This window comes from Trematomus bernacchii, unplaced genomic scaffold (assembly GCF_902827165.1).
Source record: "Trematomus bernacchii unplaced genomic scaffold, fTreBer1.1, whole genome shotgun sequence".
Classification (NCBI taxonomy): domain Eukaryota; kingdom Metazoa; phylum Chordata; class Actinopteri; order Perciformes; family Nototheniidae; genus Trematomus; species Trematomus bernacchii.
The window spans coordinates 6294850-6314795 of NW_022987547.1; the positions used below are offsets into that span (position 1 = coordinate 6294850).

The 19946-nt window shown below is 40.2% G+C and overlaps 2 protein-coding genes across 3 annotated transcripts in view; both read right to left on the bottom strand.

Annotated features, from left to right (window-relative positions):
• The window catches only part of bmpr1bb (bone morphogenetic protein receptor, type IBb), a 47401-nt gene extending 46928 nt beyond the window's left edge, over nt 1–473 (bottom strand). The window contains 1 exon segment of the mRNA XM_034122669.1: nt 323–473. The gene's annotated coding sequence lies outside the window, so the exon portion shown is untranslated.
• Nucleotides 474–2998: 2525 nt separating this feature from the next.
• pdlim5b (PDZ and LIM domain 5b) overlaps nt 2999–19946 on the bottom strand; it is a 35547-nt gene continuing 18599 nt past the window's right edge. For both annotated transcript variants that reach the window (XM_034123184.1, XM_034123185.1), the window contains exons 4-13: nt 15664–15697; nt 14829–15343; nt 12327–12481; nt 11450–11477; nt 7888–8051; nt 5582–5762; nt 5240–5420; nt 4183–4303; nt 3973–4088; nt 2999–3886 (exon numbers count right to left, since the gene is read on the bottom strand). In XM_034123184.1, the coding sequence (XP_033979075.1) occupies nt 3797–3886; nt 3973–4088; nt 4183–4303; nt 5240–5420; nt 5582–5762; nt 7888–8051; nt 11450–11477; nt 12327–12481; nt 14829–15343; nt 15664–15697 (1585 nt within the window). In that variant the 3' untranslated portion in view covers nt 2999–3796. The remainder of the gene's footprint in view (nt 3887–3972; nt 4089–4182; nt 4304–5239; nt 5421–5581; nt 5763–7887; nt 8052–11449; nt 11478–12326; nt 12482–14828; nt 15344–15663; nt 15698–19946) is intronic.

Consider the following 19946-nt stretch of genomic DNA (forward strand, 5'->3'; position numbering starts at 1 on the left):
AAACCAAACTCAACTCCATCCAGTTTAGAAGCGATAATCTCTCTCGGGTCAAACGTTAAATTGTACTGAGTGGCGATCCTGACACCGATAAGTGATAAGCATCATCATCACAGACTCCACCAATAACACGGTCGGGGGTCCCGCAGCTGCTGCCAGCACCAAACTCCGGGCAGGCAGCAATAAGCACTTCGGTTAAATTCTAATGGACAGCAGCACGGAAAATAAATTACGGACCCCTGGTTTCAGAGAGGAAAAGCTTGGTTATCATGAGACTGCAGCTGCGGCGCAAACCTGTTTTTATTGTGAGTTAAAGTATGCTTACCGTGTCCTTCTCGCTTCAAACGCAGCCCAGCAAGATCCCAGTTTGTGTCGATTTGATCTCTACCGTGCTCCGTTTTGTTTGCATGTGTGCCTCTGTCTTGTGGTAGACTTTTCCAAGTGTACCACGCGTTATTTGAGGCTGCTTCAGTCGCGCGTCTTCCTGCGCACAGCTCCCACCTCCGACGTCTTGGAGAAGTGCAGGTAATATCCACTCAGCTCTGCACTCCAGGTACATTTTCCATAGACTCGTAAAATAACTCAATTTACTCAACACTGTATGCGTTTACTGCTCTCCCTCATGAATAAATAACCTGGAGTGAATTCCTAATTGGCATAATGATCCAAGTCTGTGTGCCAGGTGGGTGTTTCTCCTGTCCCGCTGGAGATGTACATTTCCCTCTCACTGCAGGTTATGATCCAAGTCTGTCTGCCAGCCCAATAAACTACTCCAACTAAAGATTTATAATGCACATAAGAACTAAAGATGGATCAGTTATTTGCTACAATGCTTTCTATGCACTTACACACATTAAAAGTGCACCATACACATCATAAACAACATATCTGCAGGAGGAAGATTGCTTTAAAATGTTTTATTGTCCAAGTCAGCTACAAAGGTAATAGACAGTGGCGGCCGGTCCATAGGGGCGCTAGGGGCGCCGCCCCACCTCTTCCCATATTGAAAAAAAATAAAAATAATAATAATTAAAATTAAAATTAAAAAAAAAAAATATGTTTAAAAAAAAATATATGTTTTTATTTTTATTTTTAATGAACAAGGTAAATATTATATAATTGGTATCAGTAAAATGTATAATCTACAATAAAATCTCGTTTAAAATTGTGTTACGATGTCTAAAGTTACTGATAAGTCACATGTTTCCTGCCTGGCCTTGCCCATGCACCTTCTCTCGTCTGGGCGCTAAGAGAGGAGCCTTCAACCAGTGCAGCATCAGCCACTAGCAGCTGACTGTTGCTATCTGTAACGTGTAAACTATGCCGCGAAAATATAATTTCAGCCAATCAGCGTCGTCAAAGATGACGGTCACCAGGCGCCAATGTCAGCGCCCAGTGCAGTCTGTGAGTAGTTTGGACAGTGACTCGTATCCGGTTGACGCAGTAGTTGATGAGGATGGCTTCGTGTGCAGGTGGAGTCTCCGGACCTCGGTCCCCGGCTAATTCTGTTCAAGAGCTAATCTCCAATCCTTTCGAAAGGAGAAGTTTGGCAGATAAATTGTTGCTTAAAGACCTTGCACCGGACCAACCCGATTTGAATATATCGCAGCAATCTCGTGAAAAAGACAACATTTATACACGAGGCTTCACAAGTAGCTGGTACACAAGAAAGGCTTGGCTAGCTGGATGCAAACAGGTAAATGCTGTCTTTTGTTTCCCATGCTTGGATATCACTTTATATGTAGAGAGGAGGTTTCCCATGGTTGTTAGAAGTTTATTAATAAGTGGGCATTTATCACAGAAGTGATTGTTCTGTCTCCACGTTTGTTGCATTGTCTGTGATGTATTTTCCAACGGTTATAGCTCCTGTTCTGTCCCAGCAACACTACACGGTTTGCAGCTCCACCACATTTTTGGTTTATCTTCGGTGTCGCTTAAAATCTGCTTCCCATCGGACTAAAACCTCCACGTAATCTGAAGACAGATACTTGAAGTTATTTAAACCTTTTGCAAACTTTATGTTCTTTCTTGCTCTAGCCTTGCCAGTTACATTGTACATAACACATATATTATCATTATGCTAACTGGTTGTTCGTGTTAGACGATGTAGCTTTTTCATTTCTGAGTTATTGCTATATGTAAATAAGCCTGTTTGTAAATAATCCTCAGAGAAACAAAGAAAAAACACAATTTATGACATTTTGTGCTGTGGTTATTTTTTTTAAATTGCATTTATTCACAGTTCAGTTTGAAATGCTGTAGTGACTTGTATTGAACCACTTAAATATTTATAATTAATGCTACTGAAAAGATGCTATTAATTTTATATCTCACATGCAGTTCACTGTAAAGCTACTTGGTGAAGGTGTTGGTTCATAAAACATGAACAGTTTTAAGAAAGAAAAAAACAGACCAGTTCTGAGAACACAAATTCCTGGTAAAGTAGTAGATGTTGAGGTTGATAAATAATATTTTCCACACTGAAGATTATGGAGGTATTGATCAGTCTTCTCATATTTTTAAGCCTCGATTTCTCCTTTCCCCCCCCCTCTAACATCACCAGAAGTCATCATTTAAGGGGTCATTTCTCGAAAACAATTTCCGGGGGGAAACCCCCCGGACCCCCCGGGTAGGTCACTTACGGTACGTCAAGAGCCCCACCAAAAAAAAAGACCACCGGCCGCCACTGGTAATAGATAATGTAAAGGTATGTAAACAAGCTTAATAACATACTCAAGAGCTTTGATTGCACTGCTATTTAGTGTTGAACCCTTTTATTGAAAGTAAAGAGAGGTGTATATTTATGCATTGTATCCAATGTAATTTAGTACATAGACTGCAATGTTCTTTGCGCAAGACAAAGGAAAATGAAATATATATCGTTTTGTGTTAATTGAATAATTTCATCAAACATAGGACATATTCAACATAACAAGGTCCTGCCGCACTGCCACAACAGAGGGTCCAGTTCCTTAATGTTTAAGACAAACAATGACAAATATTTCAAATGTAATGCATTTTATTAAAAGGAATGACTTGTATGGAGGTATTTACTGGAAGAATACTTTTCCCCTGAACTGTCGGCATAACAAAATATACATAAACAACACAATCTATTATGGTTTCCTTGTGTTGATGACCAGACTTTTTTCTTAAATATGTTTTTTAAGCATGAAACTTGACCTGCACAGTGTCTAATTTCCTCACTGCTGTACACATTACTGTGTGTGCTTATTTCCACTGGGAATTGTTACATAGCACATTACTTTAAAACAATAAAACAAACAATAATATAATATTAAAATGTCCCATTTTTAGTCTTTTTGTTGCCAGAACACATGTTGACTGATCAAGTCTTGTTTACAAATAAATAATTTCCCCCTTTAATGTTAAATAATCATAATTTCTAAACCTTTCACTAGCTTAACAGATAGCATATTGTTACACATCAATACTTTTTTCCGATATGTGACCCCCGAGGAGCTCAGTAGGTCATTGCTGTGAAATATCCTATTCTGTGTGAGACAAATGCCCATCAAGAGCAAATAAAAAAGCACAAATAAAAATCTTACCAAAAACTTGCACAGAAATGGAACTGGCAGGGGGCCAACAGTGACATGTACTCCATATTCATCTATAAAACTGACTGACATAAAAATGTAAAAGCAAAAATAAGTTTATAGAGGAACCTCTGACCCAATGTTAGTTCTGAAAACAATTCTGAAAATATTTATCATCTGACTGAAATATAAATTGCGGTTCAACTGACACCAACCAACTCATATTCATGGGAGGCAGGTCAGATGTTGACTGTGTGGGCGTGTTTCTTGCACAAAGGCTTGTCTTTTTTGGAGAAGAACGCCTGACCTTCCAGACTAGCAGAGCAGACCTGTGGAGAGAGAGAAGAGCTGTGTTCACATAAAAACATTTCACTTGAACCCTTTTGTTGCTTTTGAAACTGTCTCCTGGACCTACCGCGCACACAAAGCAGGTGTCATGCCAGGTGGATCCTAGAGCCTCCAGGAACTTGTCCCCTGCCTCGATGGGGAAGTCACATCCGTGGCAGTTTGACCCAAAGAGGTTATAGTAGTCTAAATGAAAAGCATGTTGATCAATGTTATTCTGTTTGCACACATGGCTTTATTTACAGCATTGTAATTTACGAGCGTGGGCTTCATAATGAACCTTTTTCACAGTATGGCTGCCCGTCCTCCATGTGAAATGTGTTGCCCCTGATTGGCTGTTGGCAGGCGGCACAGACGAAACAGGACACGTGCCAGGTCTGTTTCAGGGCATTCATGACTTCCTGTGGAGAAAATAGAAGAAATAAAAAATGAGGAACAGCCTGTTGCAGTTGTTAACAACATGATTTGAATTCTTGAGTTTTCGAAAAAACATGGAGACAGAATTGTTGGGATTTTGGTGCTTAACCTGATATTTTCTAAGCATGGCTTGTACTGCACTTTGTTTCTTATGATTTATTATGCTGTAGTATTGTTTTGTTTGTGTTAACAATCAGTAGTTGGTTTTGATTTTTTGAAAAATAGTCCTTATATGAGCAATCAAATACCTTAAAGGTAGGGTAGGTAAGTTTGAGAAACCGGCTCGAGATCGCTAGAATTTGAAAAAATACACAACCGGAGAAAATCTGCCACTTCCTTACAGAGCCCCTCCTCCAACACACACGAACGCGCACATGACCAATGAGGGCACGAGATAAGTTTGTGCACGAGATGGAAGGCTGACAGGCAGGTAGGCCATCCAGTTATTTTAGCCGGGCCGGCTAAAATGATTGGTCGTACTTTTTACAGTACTACGGCTTCCACAGATGACATTTTTGTATGGATATTTTGTCAAAGCACTTAAGATATTCATTGCTATCGGGATGTTAAGAGCATTCCATGGAATATAACAAAAAGTGTATCTCGAGCCGGTTTCTCAAACTTACCTACCCTACCTTTAAGGACAGTAAGAATTGTTTTTGTTTATGGAACAAACACTAAAATGTTTCACGTTTGAATATAAAATTATTTTCTAATTATTGTCCTTTGGATAACAGATAATATACATGGCTTGCATTTGTTTTAATGGTTACATTAAAGCAACCTCATTCACTCTTTAATAACAATGACTACATTATCTTTTCATGTTAAGAACAGTGTCGGATGTTTCTAATGAGAATACTTTTTTAGAGCAAGTAGACTACAGAAAAGATCAATATCTCTTCAGTTTCCTAACTCACCCCCAGGATCTTCTGTTGGCAGTGGCCACAGGTGGGAGCGAGGAACTGCTCGTAGCAACGTTCGCAGTACACCTGGCCCTTCTCCTCCACAAACCCCCCCACTGCCAGAGAGGAGCGGCAGTGAGCACAGTTGAATTCCTCCGGGTGCCATGACATGCCCATTGCCACGAGGAATGGGCCCCTGTTGAGAATAAGCAATGGACAGTGGCTTAGGGGGGGGAATGTATTAAAGTATTATAATAGTAGTACATTGTGTGTAGAGTGAGTAACTCTTATTGAATTATGTAATCACTGAAACTTTGTCATTGTTACAACATTTGTTTTATGGTAAATGTGTTTTACCTGATGACAGTGTTACATTGGTTGCACATGGGGGTGCGTGTCCCGGCTGGGATGTGCTCGGCCCGCTGCACCAGAGAGTTGAGGTCCTGTGGGTGTGGCTGAGGGATGGGGCGGTCTGGACCTTTGGGAGTAGGGTTGGTAACTTTGCCAAATGAAGGAGCTCCTCCACCCTTAGGAAAACCTAAACCAGTAGGGAAAATAATGGGTCAGTTTTCAAATGGAAAGAAACTTTGATAACACAGAAGGTATTGGACAAATACTCCTTTCAAACCCTTTTTCATACAATGTTTTTCTTCCACTGATCCACTATTTTCTATGTTTTAGTCATTACTTGTGTTTAGGTGTGTGAATGATTTGATGATCTCTAACCTCGCTGCCTGGAGCCTGAGACAGCTGTGTTGGACAGAGCCACCAAACCCAGCCCAGACAACGGATCCATTTTTCCCACTGAAGGGAAACAACACATTCCCAGAGTCAGAGGAGACACCTGGAAAAATAACCCCCCTCATCTTATCTCAACACATATGGAGAGGATGCACGATTTTTCCTTCTCTCTCTCAGTGCAAACACGCATCTTGAACTGAGGTCAGTGTTTCCGCCCTCAGAGGGAGTGCTCCAGGGTGAAGGCGTTGGGGACAGAGACTCCATTGAAAGAGAGCACCGTTATCAAAGACTTCCGAGGTCAAAGGACAAGGGCTCCCTAAATGTCCTTGTAATGGAGAGCAAACAAACTGAATAAACAGAGCGGGGTTGTGAGAAGACTGTGGGAGTGGGTTTCATAGAAAGAAAGATACTAGAGAGTATGTGTGAAAATATCGGCTACAAAAAGGGATACAAAGAAGATTCTCTCTGATATTTCATTCGTTTATTATTATTGTGTTAAATAATGTTTCTGGTATGGTTGATTTGAATAGCTGCTCTTATTCTAAACACCATTAGCTTGTCACCAGAGTTATCATCAAACATAATAATGCCTAAAATATCCACATTTCCAAACACTACCTGAGCATTGACTTATTTCTGTCGAAGCCAAAAGCAAATTTGAGGGCCTTAGCAACCTGGGAGGGATTCAGAATTAAACAACTTTCCATTATCATTTACTTGTGAGAATAGAGAATAAATTACATTTAAATTGTTTTATAAAACAGAAAATATATTTAAAAAAAGGAGCCTATTCAATTGAATTGAATGCAGTATTAATGCAGGGAATTACACTGAAGAATATTTTTCAGTGGCAGCATTTCACTGTGTTATCTGTGGAGAAGCTGGCACAGCGAGGTGGATGGTGACAAGCTGTCAGTGGGGCAAAATATTCTAAACAAACCCTTTGGCAAGAGCAAATATTGAGGGCTGAGCCACATTTAATAATACGGAAAGTGAAACAGAGTCTGTCAGGGCTGTCTTTCTGTATAAGGAAGATAAGGAGGAAAAAAGTCTGCATGAGAAGACCAAACTGACTCTCAGCAGGAGTGCAAATCTCTGTTTCGTCGGTTATATTGACTTAATTCAGAAACAGAGGAATGTAGAGAATGACGAGTCTGGCAAACTGTATGTGACTCAAATTAGAACACCTACATTTTAATGCCATTATAGCATCTTATAAATGTTGATGCTTTATTGTATGTTGTAAATATTCCAAAGATTTTTTAGCCTTGCTGCCAAAATTACTAATTCATGTAAATAAATGTAAAGGTTGCATTCCACATGGCTAACATACGTGCTTGTTTACTTGAACTCAAGTATGTGCTAATCTGATAAATATCACGGCCGACAGAGAGCTAACTGTGCCCTCTCCAGCTCTCTCTGCCCGTGGCACCTTTCAGCAGCCGCTTCTAAAAAAAGGCCTCCAGGGAAATACTTCAGGGCACATAGTGCATCTGTTCATGTATGACTGCATACTTGTGTCTAAGTATTGCTAATAATGATCCCTGACTGATTCCTTTCAGCAAATATTTACCCTGACCACCTTGACGGTCCCATGCTAGATTTGAGGACAGCCTTTGCACAAAATTAGATACATAATTCTCATTTTCACAATATATTTAACTAAAGGGATCTTGGGAAAATCCAATAACCTGAGCTCATTAACGAAATACCTCTGTTTTTTATCGAGCTCATAATCTTAAATGGCTTAGTGTCAGCCAGGTATTAAACCACCAATAAAAGCCATGGCTGAGCAGCAGGGATTTAGCAGACTGGGACTGCCCTCTGCAGGCTGAAAGTAGCAACTGCACACAATACCTTATACAAAACTACATCCATTTCAGAGGCAGTAAACAACAGAGTCTAGGGAATGCTTTCTGTACCTGGTAGGCCTCCAGGCTGGAAGGAAGGCTTGTTCTGGGCGGCTGGGCTCTTGAACGTGGAAGCAGGGACCCCGTTGCCATTCCTGGGTGAGGCTGCAGATTTGGAAAATGTTTTGGCTGCAGGCGAGGTGTGCACAGCGGGAGTGCTTTTGTCAACTGCCTCACTGGGGAACAGATGTACATATTTCTTATAAATCACAACTCAAAACACACAAGATACACTCACACACACACAACTAATCAGAGATGGCAACAGTAAACACATGTTTTACTCAAGTAGAAGTACAGATACTCGTGTTTAAAAATACTCTGGTAAAAGTAGAAGTACTGACTAAACTTCTTTACTCAAGTAAAAGTAAAGAAGTGTGGGCTTGGAAATGTACTTAAGTAAAAAGTACCTAAAACTACCAGCTGTTTTAAAGAGTAACTGACCTCCCTTTATATTAATAGAACAATAATGTCATTGTTAGCTAATGAATGTTTCGATGCTGAACAACGGCAAAATTACAACGTTTTCATTGGTCCCTCTTCTTTAGAGAAGACCAGGAAATGATGGACTTAAATCGTGTTAAAATCAACAGGCACGCAATGACTCTAAATAAAGATCACGCCACCAAACACAGATTAAAACTAAAGTAACCAGCCTGTTTTGAAAATGTAAGAAGTAGAAAGTACAGGTATTTGTGTTAAAAATGTAAGAAGTAAAAGTAAAAAGTCGTCAGAAAAATAAGTACTGGAATAAAGTACTGATACCGGAAAAATGCACTTAAGTACAGTAACAAAGTATTTGTACTCCACTACTTCCCACCTCTGCAACTAATGCCTGTCACTTTTTTCCCCCCCTACCAGCAACAGCTTTTCCCATTATTTTGTTTGCTATTTTTGTGCCATGTTCCTTTGATCCCTGAGTAAGAAAGACATCCAAGTGTCACAGGTTGAACTGAGCTTCCTGCACAAAATAATGCGTAGTGCGATCGTGTCAACTGCTGGTTCTCTCACTGAAGGTACAAACGTTTACAATCAGTGGAAATCTCAGTGACACATGCAAACAATTAGGGCAATTATGGGGCGCCTTCAAATACGGATATGCACTGCCGCCCACTGTACATATGGTTTGTCAATTACTGACATGAGGCAACAATTACAGGTGGTGATGCCATACTGTCTGCTGTACATGAAGCGTACCCTGCAATCATTACCGGAGATAACCAGTGGGATCATTTCTGCAGTGGATATTGCTTTTATTCTCCAGAAACAGCAATGATGAAGACACTCTGAGGCAGTGGTTATTTCTTTTTTTGTATAATATATTACAGTTGAAAATGAGAAGCCCTTGTAATTCTAGTGCCTGCCAATTGTAACGTTTTTGATATTTCATTTCAAGATGAGGACCTCCTGTTAGGAGCAAAGAACTCAAAATGAAGAAAGATGTAATACTTATTTAATACATGTGGCACTTTCAATAAAGTTTCGTACACATGATCTGCTTCTTTACATTTGATTGAATCTTAAATATTTAACTTCCTGCCCTTTAGAAGCATCCTTAAAGTGACTGCTCAGATAAAGAAGGGCAAAGGATTTGAACCAGCAGACATTTCTAACCCTGAAGCTGTTTTTGTTTGCAGCAACATAAGACTGCATTTGATCAACAACAGGGCATACTGTCAAAGAAGGATTCATGGTTTTATTTCTTGTCATGGTTTTCATCATGTCTTATAGTTTTATTTCTCATATCCGGTCTGTTACGTGTTTCTGGTTGAATGACAGGAGGATTATGATAAGGAAATGCAATGCGACCAGCAGCTGGTTTTATATTTCACTTGCGAGTAGATTTACCAGATTGCATTGGTGTCTGTGGTCTCAAATCATAGTGATGCAAAACCAGAGCTCTTTTAATGGCAAACAGATCATACAGTGCTTACATATAGCACATTAACCATATGTTTATTACCTTGAGTGATGCGTGACAGAGCCAGTATGAGGCTATTGATATTGCAATGATGATAAAACCACAGCAGAAAGAAATCAGCTGGTTCTCATGATTTATGATAACTATTGGCAATAACGGATCTGACTTATATTGGATTGCATTTTGAGGAAAGTCAGTTATTGTCTTATTTTTCAAATAAATAAACTACATGCATTTGAACCCTTTTTCTCTTCATGCATAACCGAGTTTTCCATATCATAAACTTAACTTCCTGGAAATGTAAAAATGAAAAGTCTATTTTTTCCCCCGCCAATAAGAACAGAAAAGGAAATGAAACGATTAGGAAATAAGCAACAGCAGGAAAGAGAGACACAAGTTTATTGAGGGTAAAATCATTGAAAGTAAAGTTAAACTATAGGTTAGTATAGAAAATAGCAGAAAAAGGAAACAAAATAAAAAGTACAAGATTACAGAAAGTGCAGAGGAGTGGAGGCTTGGACAGTAACAAAAGAGAAGAACACGTGTACCCTGTGATATACTGTAATATTGCATTTCTAAGCACACATATTTACTTACATGCATGCATTTAATTTACATTTGAAAATATGATTACATACTTACATAGTAACATTTTCAATTCACTTTCTACTTCAGTTATTTAAACTAAGTGTTCAAAATGATGGCTGTAACTTAGATGGTAAGCAAACTGGAGGCATTGTACGTTAAATAATGTTCAATAATATAATGATAAATAAAATATTAAACAAGACATGTGCCTACTACACATTTAGCAAACGCGCTGAAACATCATGATGCCAATCTCTCAGCTTGTTGTACATTTGTCCTATGACTTCTGGGTCCAACTTGCTCTCTCTGATTTGTCCCATGAAGCAGGATCAAAAGCGAAAAAAGGAGAAAAGGGGAAAGTTGGAAAGGTTAAGATAAAGGTAGAAGAAAAGTAAGGCAAAACACAAGAGTATGTATGAATGAGGGGGAAACAGCAAGAGCGCAACCAATACAAAATATAAGACCCTTTTTTCTTTTGTAACATAATCCAAGGCAGACGTGTATGCTCTCTTTTTAAGAAGAGTACACTGAACACTAATAGAAGAGGAGCAGGATCTTCTTCTGGCAGGTCTGCTATTATCCACACGGTCATTTAATTACCCACAGGTTCCAGTGAGTGACACACTGATTGCTTGAAACCCCGGTGTGGAGGGATATCTGTGTTTACTGCAGATTAAATCGACTTAAGGTGGAGAATAGCAGTAGCAATCAGGGCCTTTGCTGAGTCTCCGGCTGTCTCCGCTCCAACCTCTTCCTCTGAGAGCTCTCAAAGCGGTTTCTCAAAATTAAGCCTTAAATGAAGCATGATACTGTGGGACCACAAGAACAGGAAATCAGGGCTTAACTCTGAATCACAGAGTCCCAGACATGCTTCCATGAGTACTCTCAGGGCCAATTCGGAATGTGAAACCTCAATTATCAAGAAATTATTATTATTACTATTATAAAATGGATGCCTCACATTCAGTGCATGCAAAAAATACTCACAGACGAAAGACAGAGAGCGAATGAACACTCACAACCACATACCAAATTTGATTACATTACAAACCACCAACCACTTACTTCTTTCCACCGTTCTCTGGAGCTTGCTCTGCAACAGAGGAGAAAAATAACACCAATGAATGTAAAGTACAATAAAAGGTCAGTGAGAATATGGAAAAACAATTCTGCTGCTTCATATCTGCTTCAACATGTTCTAGATTAATCTTGTCAGAGTACGAAGTGAATAAGCAAGTGTAAACCATGCAAACTAGACACTTTTTGGACATATTCCCCAATTGTTCACAGCTGCAGAAGCACCACGCACGTTGAATATACATCAACTGTTCAAAGCACATCTCATATTCCACACCAGTCTGGTAACTTAATTCGACAGAAAGAGAGAACGCGACGGACCAATCTCTCATCTAACTTCCTTTTATAACCGGGGTTGCTGTAAATGACATTTTGCATTGGTTAAACACATCCACGCACACATTCACACAAGCCCTATGAGTGGAGAGAGTCCAAAAGCCACAGCCTGATCATGTAACCATCAATGTCAATTATAGTCAAAAAAAGTAATATAAAAAGATACATTGAAATCATATGGCGATGAAATCTTTCCATGAGTGAGGAAACAGTAATATCACTGTGATTTAAAGAGGCAATGACGTTTTTGTAAAAGATATATGATTAGCAGAAGGGACATTATTAAAAGTCTTATATAAGCTATTCAAGGAAATATGTTGAAATGGACTCCCCTAAAATGAATTTAACTTTGGATAAAACTGATAGGTGATCCGGCTTTAAGTGGTTTAATAGGTCTAAAATGAAGTGACACTAATTCCTAAAATTATATCAAGCTACTTTCAACACCAAAACATGAAAGACACCTTATTAAGTCGCTTCAGTGTTAAGCCCCATTTAAAAATACTAGCACACTAAGGTTAGTACACACCATTTTCAGTGCCGGTGAGCTGGGCCAGGATGCGGAAGGAGCGGGACTGGGAGGTGCCGGTTCGGGGGTGCCAGTCCTCCGTGTCCTCCATCAGACGCTTCCTGCTGGCATCACTCAGCTGGGACGCATGGTCCTCAGGCTCCACATTAACCTTCCTAAGATCAGATCAACAATGATGATGTTACAGGCATGGAAGGCAACATGTATCACTAAAAACAAGATACCACATACACACACACAAGCTGACAAACAACTCACTCTTTTAGTGACGACCAACAATACAGTAGATACATGTTCAAACTTAGACCTAAATGCTGTTAGATTCACAATTACCTCCTAGGTTTAGTTGGAGGTGGAAGTCTGCAGGCGAGCAATAAGAAGATAGAAAGGAAACACACAAAGGTAGAAATCATCACAAGATTAAAAGTCATATTAAGTGCTGAATAAACTCTTTGAGCCTGCACTCTTAATATGGATAAGTCAAGAAACTGTTCTGACTTATACTTACACAAGACTTGTCTGAGGGTCACTATTAGAAAGGAAACCCACAGAGTATAAGTCATCCAGATATTGCAATTCCCTTAAAAATAATATTTGGTTATTAAGCAATTACATATACTACACTAAAATGGTGAAATGAAACACACCAACAGCTGGTTGTCAAGTGAGTTTTAGAGATAAAAGTGACAGTTACCACATCTCACCACAGGGTGGGAGTAATGTGCTGTGAAAATTAGGGATCAGGTTTTCTACCTAAAATAATTTGAGGGTTCTCTAGAATGCAATAATATTTAGGTTAAGTGTTTACATGCACGGTTTAGTTTGAGTGCTGTTTCTAAAATGTCAAAAGTCAAAGTCTGTGCAATTTTTTATTCTGTAAGTGTGTGTTTGTGTTATTCAAGTGGAGGTGAAGGATGATCAAAGACAGTATGTTCCCAGTCAAAGCAGAATACACTTGGCAGTGATTTCTCTGGCCTCGAGTTAACATTCTGACACCAGTAGCAGATGGAGCGAGACAGATGCAGAGCTGGGTGACACGAGGAACTGAGTGTGCTGACAGGCCCGCTTGTAAATACAGTATTAGCTAACACAGCCTGACGCCGCTGAGAAAAAGAATGAATTGTATGTGCTGACCCCCACTGAGTGTCCTGTGGTGTCTGGGAGATTGATTGTTTACAGCGTTTTCGCACTTTGTTTGGACCTTGAAGTGAGCATGTTCTATAAGTGGATGAGCGGCACGAATGAGAGGTTTGTGAGGGTTAGCTCAAAGAGGTGCAAGCATGCCTTTTGGTAATCATAAACCAGAGAGATGTGAAGGCTGTAATCACATTCCACATGGTTAGAAAGCAACTGCAGCAGATGTATTATCATTCACAGCACTAACTTGGTGTCTGTCTCTTCTTCCTCCTGTGGGAAAGAAGGGGTAAACAGAAAAGGATTGAAGCACAGGAAGAGCAGGAAGAGACAAGCTTTGGAGATGGATCACAGTCTGAAACACATGCCCTTTAGGTAAAAGGCCCTTCTGAGAGAATGTGCATGAAGAAAAGCCAAGGAAGTCACGAACAGAGCATGCGGGTGAGGACACAAACACACATGCTGAAACAAATGCACTTCAACTGTGAGCTGACAGTCCAAAGTTGAAGAAATAAGACATTTTGAGCCTTATTAGTGTATTATGAATTTGTATTTTTATGTACACTAAGTTTTTACATAAATATATTTGTTTTCTATTCCTAAATGTTTGACTTTTGAACAGGTTATCTGCAAAAACTGATTTTCAACATTCCTGAAAAGACCATTCTGACTGGTTTTATTTCAGTAGCATTGTAATATACATAAATATAGGCTTCACAGATATACTTAAGTGTTGAGCCGCTTGCTCTCCAATAAAAACAAATCTCTGCGACCTATTTTTTCAGGTAATAGAGAGTTGAAAAAGAGTGGCAAATCACTTGAACCTTGCAAAGTCTACTGTAACCCAACCTGTGAGTGAAATCCTGCTGATGAGGCTCAGTCCAGCCAAACTTAGCTCAGCGCTGCCAGAAAACGTCTAATTACAAACAAGTGTTGCAGCAGCCTGTTGGGCAGGCCGTGTGTGTGTGTGTTTGGCAGTGCTGCGAACCACACTGTCAATTATAGATAGGCAGGCAGTAGCATCAGTTAGCAAGTCGTCTAGACTCTTTCTTACTTCTCCGGTTGCTGTGTAGAAGATTTAAACAAGATGTGCAGCGTGCCTCAGATTTCAATGTTAGCTTTTTAAATTAGACACATATTTAGGGGTGAAATAGGGAATGAGGTTTAAGAGGAGTGGAATGGGATCTTTTACTTTCTTCTGGGCAAAGAAAAACTGCCAACTTATCTGTGGCTTCTATGAACCACAAGACCTTCTGGATCTGCTCACCGAAGCACACAGCGCACAGTACATATATGACTAAATAGTTCTCTAATATTTTGCACTTGCACCAACATGAAGAAAAACCTGATTTGATGAATGGTACCCACCCATTGAAGTTCTCTGACAGCCCCTGGCTCTCCAAAAGACCGCGTCTCTGTCCAACAGCCACCTCACATGCATTGGTATTGGAGTAGAGGTGGATCGGAGTGTTATAGACGGAGGGCTGTGGGACATTAGGATGGGAGGGGGGGGCTGTCACTCTGGCTGGAGAGGAGGAGTTAGATGAGGAGGAAGAGGCAGATGGGGAGGTGAAGGTGGAGCGAACAGGGCTGGGCCTGGGGACCGAATTGGCTGGAGCAGAGTCCGGGGCAGGCAGGCTGGACTTCAGCAGAAATGGAGGCTGTGGCGGTTGAGAAGGAGCAGCTGGCTTGAAAGCAGATGATGGTGAGGGGATGGAGGGGGCAGCCGGGGAGGGGGCTGTGACCACAATGCTGCTGTCGCCCCCAAAAGGCCGGGCGGTCTTGTTGTACGCAGGGCCGGGCTGACTGGAGGGCTTGGTGTATGCCGTGGTTGGGGTAGGGTGAGTGATTGGGACAGGTTTTATGATTTCCTGAGGCTCTTCCTGGATCAAGGTGGAGACACACAGCATGCACATCCACAATAAACCCATGCATGTAAAAACAGCATTCTCAAAAAGCACTGCACAACAAATCAAAGGTGTTTTCACAAGTCATGCCTGTGCCATACCACTTTAAGAGGTGCTATAAAGCGTGGCCTCTAAGGTCAGGTATGCATGCCAAGCCAGTCTGTTTTCTGACATAATCTCAGAAGGGCACAGTGAGAATGCTCACTTTTAAGAAACTGCTATAGTTTTTAGAAATTAAATGGAATTCAGAAGACCTTCATAAAATACAGAATTGATGTGAATATTTAACTTCATACCTTAGTGACTCCATCTTGAGGGGCACTGCTGGGTCTGTGAAGACAGGAAGAAACTCATGAAAACACTGCACTCACATCTTCAAAGCAGCAACTCATAATTTTACAATATAGTCTTATGACAATCGCACCACTGTTTTTTTTCTGTCAGAGATACATCATATATCTTGGGAGTCAGAGCATCCTGAAAAACACCAAACTGGAGAGATGTTTCCAAATGAAATGGCATTTTTATGTTAAAATGAGTTTGATGTAAAATAAATAAATTAAAGCAAGCTCCAGAAATTGACTTTTATTGTGCACTGATATACATAGAGTCAAATAGCGTCCTTGAGCAGTGTTCAAAATTGTTTGTTTTAGAAGTTTGTTCAATTATATGTACCTTTTAGTAAAGGGGGCTTAAACAAGCAAAACTACAAGTATGTGAACCTACAGTACTTTAGGTTGCGTGTCCGTGTGTACATCTGATTTACACTCATGATTGAAGCAGCTGCCACAGTTTTATCACCTTTGGGAGATGTGGGGGACTGTTTATCTGTTGTCCTCCTGAGATACTTTCGTTAGAAACCGGCAAATATCCAACAAACCTAACGTCCATTCTTAATACTCGCAAGAACTGTGTATGCATAACATGCATGCACCATCACATGTTAGGTAACTTAAGTGTCTTTAACTGTTCCCATTAGTGAAGCATTTCATCCCAAATTCAGACAGATGCCTTTGTTAACAATGTGTCATAAATTTGGGCTGGACATACAGAAAATGTGTCCCTTATTGGTCTTTAAAACAAAACATCAAAAACAGACAGTGAGTCAGCAAGTCAATATCCGGACCAAAAGCTATGGTATGTCGGCTGGCGTCCTTCCTCTCTGCCATGTTAGGAAAACAGTCAACAAACTCTTAAGCATTTCCTGTCTGCAGAAAATGGACTTGGCATCAGGTTCTTAAAGTACCCAACCCTCGAACCAGATGTTGACAAAATCCGTGCCCATACTTGCATTCACAGTTTCCAGTAAATATGCTTATTTTCCAATGTACCGTGATATTATTGGACCTGCTTATGGAGAAGCAGCAGGCAGTGCCAATGGAAACAGTTAAAGGGGTAAAGATCAAACAGCACATTCTGTTACAAATGTGGACCCAGTCTACAATGAGGCAGTGTGTATCTGCCATCAGTGGCCCAGTGAGCGGCAGCTGGGCAGATTCACTCCCTATCTGTCTTTTTCCCAGAGCAAACTGAACAAATATTGCTCAGGTCGTCCCGTGAACATCTGTTGAGCTCAGCCCCTCGGTGCCATCCAGCTCCCTGCACAGCTGGACCTGCTTTAGCTCTGCTATGACAAAGAGGCAGTATTTACTTCTGGGTGTCAGTGTACATGGTTAATCTCACTGTAATGTAATCATGGCACCAACTGGTCTAATTCTGATGGAAGGCATCCTACGTAAACATTTTATATATTATGAAAAGGAAAGAAAAATAATACTGGATGCCGTAATAGTTCTCCTTGAAATGTGTGATGAAGTAATATGTTCCATGTATCACCTATTATTATTCTCAAGGTTACTTAAAAGGCTAGATGCTCATTGAGAAAAGCTAAATAAGATTTAGGATGCCATTTTTACGGAAAATACATGCATATTATTTATTCTTCATTTTACAGCATATCTATGATCATTTGTATTTTTGACTGATCTGATATAGCAGTATCTACATAACAAAGTACATAAATGAAACAAGATTCAAATATGTTTGCCACTTAACTGCATTATCCATATTACACTGGATATGCATTCATCACACACATTTTACGTTATTTCTCTAATGTTAATCCAACTAATCTTATACATACAATATAACTGCTCTCCGTGTTACCACAGTGTGTGCCACTGTATGTATTCATAACAAAGAGAAATGCTGCCTCTGTTGAAGGCATTATCAAATCTCCCGTTGAATCCAGAACACGCTTCAGTTGTTTCCTCCTAATCTAATCAGGATGCTTTGTTTTATTAGATTACTGAGGCTGATATCTACAAGATTCATATATGGAGCATTTCTTAAAGACAATATACTTTTAGGAAATGATAATAAATAGGTGCAAGGTATAAATAAACATTATCTTGAAAGCAAAAGTGGATTTAGAAGAACAAATAGGTTGCCAAAGTGTGGATTTCAACAACATGTCATGAGCTTGTGAATACACCCACTCTGTCACACACACACACACACCTCAAGAGTTTGAGAACGAGGAGGTTTACCAGAGGAGTAACCCTGAGGGCAGAGCAGGCTGACACATTTCCACCCTGCCTGTTTCTCTTTGAGGGCCAAGAGAAATAGTCTGGTGTATGGCATTTGATTGAATGATGGAGCGGCTAATAGACACAGCTTTCTCACCATACACACATCATACCACCTAGCAGACTCAAATAGCATTTTTTTTTTTTATATTGAAGGAAAACTGCTAAAATAATAGCCTTTACATTTTCCCTGTGTGGTTTTCATACACCATTTATTTAGGAAAAGTACCAAAGAAACAGCTTTAATGATTTTCTTTCTTTCTTGTTCTAAGATCTATACAAAGTTTGGTTCACTTTCATCATATTGAAGCAGGCTTGGAGTCAGAACTTGGTACATATTTGTATATCATGTCAAGCCTGGGTTATATTTTTCATAACCTTTCTGAACAGGGCCTGCCCTCTTGTATTCAACTTGTGTGATGCATGTTAAAACTCTGTAGGGGACCTGGCATATACTATCTGTTTTCGCAGATTTACCGCTGCATGAAATGTTGAGCCAAAGCATGGAGAAGAAGAAAAACAAGTAGAAGAAACACATAGGAAAGCAAAACAAAAACTCAAACAGAGGGATGTGGAATAAGCGGTGTGGAAACTAACTTTTCATTCTGTATTCATGTTTTTCTGTGCAGCCAGCCTGTCCGCTCAGTGGCAAAACTCACAGCGTGACTCTGGCGCACCGCCTCTCCATGTTCCCCCTTTTGTCACTGCTCCCTCATATTTCAACACAAATGAGCATCGTAGAAGACGGGTGTTTGGCTTTTAAGTGGAAATCATGATGATATTTCATGAGAAACAGTCAGAACAGATGGGTTTAAAAGAAAGCGAGAGAGATTTAAGACTGTGACAGTGCTTGTAATGAAGGAAATGCATTTGCTCCTTTCAGAGCTTATTAACATGCAGCTAGACGGCCTGTTGCTGTCAGTTGCCTGGATACTTATCCGTGTCTGATACACGTGTCAAGTAGGAACTCTGTGCACTTGTCCATATCAGCAGTCACATGCATCATAGTGACAAAGGGCATTCATACCATTCATTTAAATGTGCCTTGTCATGCCCATCTACAGCCCTTCTTAACGTTGGTCATGTGGGCTCTTCTTGGCAAGCAAGTAGGGTAATAAAGGTCAACCACAGGACTAGACAAAAGCTATTCAGATTTGCATTGAGACACGATTGCTGAATAAAGAAAGCGAATAAATTAAGAGAGTTCTCCTTGAGGTCAGATCTGCAAACCACAGCAGAATAAACTGCAACTCCAGTTAATGGATCTTTTTAATGCAGGTCCAAGCGATGCAATAACAAGCCCTCATCCTTTCTTACTTTTCTTCCGACCACCACACCACATCTGGCGCAGGCAGCCAGGAGTCAGCGGGGGCTCGGGCTACATTGGATTGTCCTCTACTTCACCCGGTCATAATCATTCTATAAGACTCGTTGGGTGAACATAGGCCCTGTATGAAAATATCTGTAGACTTAAAAGCACAGCCCCCCAGCTGAATCATGATTAGCCATATTGAGTGACTTGTTAGTAAACCTTGTTATATTAGGTAGCTTCAGCACTGTCTTAATTTGAAACGAAGTGGATCAAATCTTAAGTTACAAGTACAAAATCTAAATGAAAGACTGCTGTGCTGTGGTAGCCGACATAAAATCGTATGTAAAACATCAGAAGATGGTGAGATTGCAGGGCCAGCCGTATTGATATGTTTTGTATTATCTTTGAGGTTTTGTAACCAGATGCAGCCAGCCACAACCTCTGGGAAGATTGCACTGTGCTGCATATTTCAATGACAATAAATAAACATCAATTATCATACCGTCCTGCGGCTACTTCCCACAGGTTCCTGGCGTGACTGACTATCAGCTGCTCAGCGAGAATATTTACGTGTTGGTAGAACAAAAAGTACCCATTCAATTCACGAGTCATACCAACAGTTACATGTGAATGGACGGAAGATACAGGATTTTGATAAAGCCACTTACGCAGAGAGGCC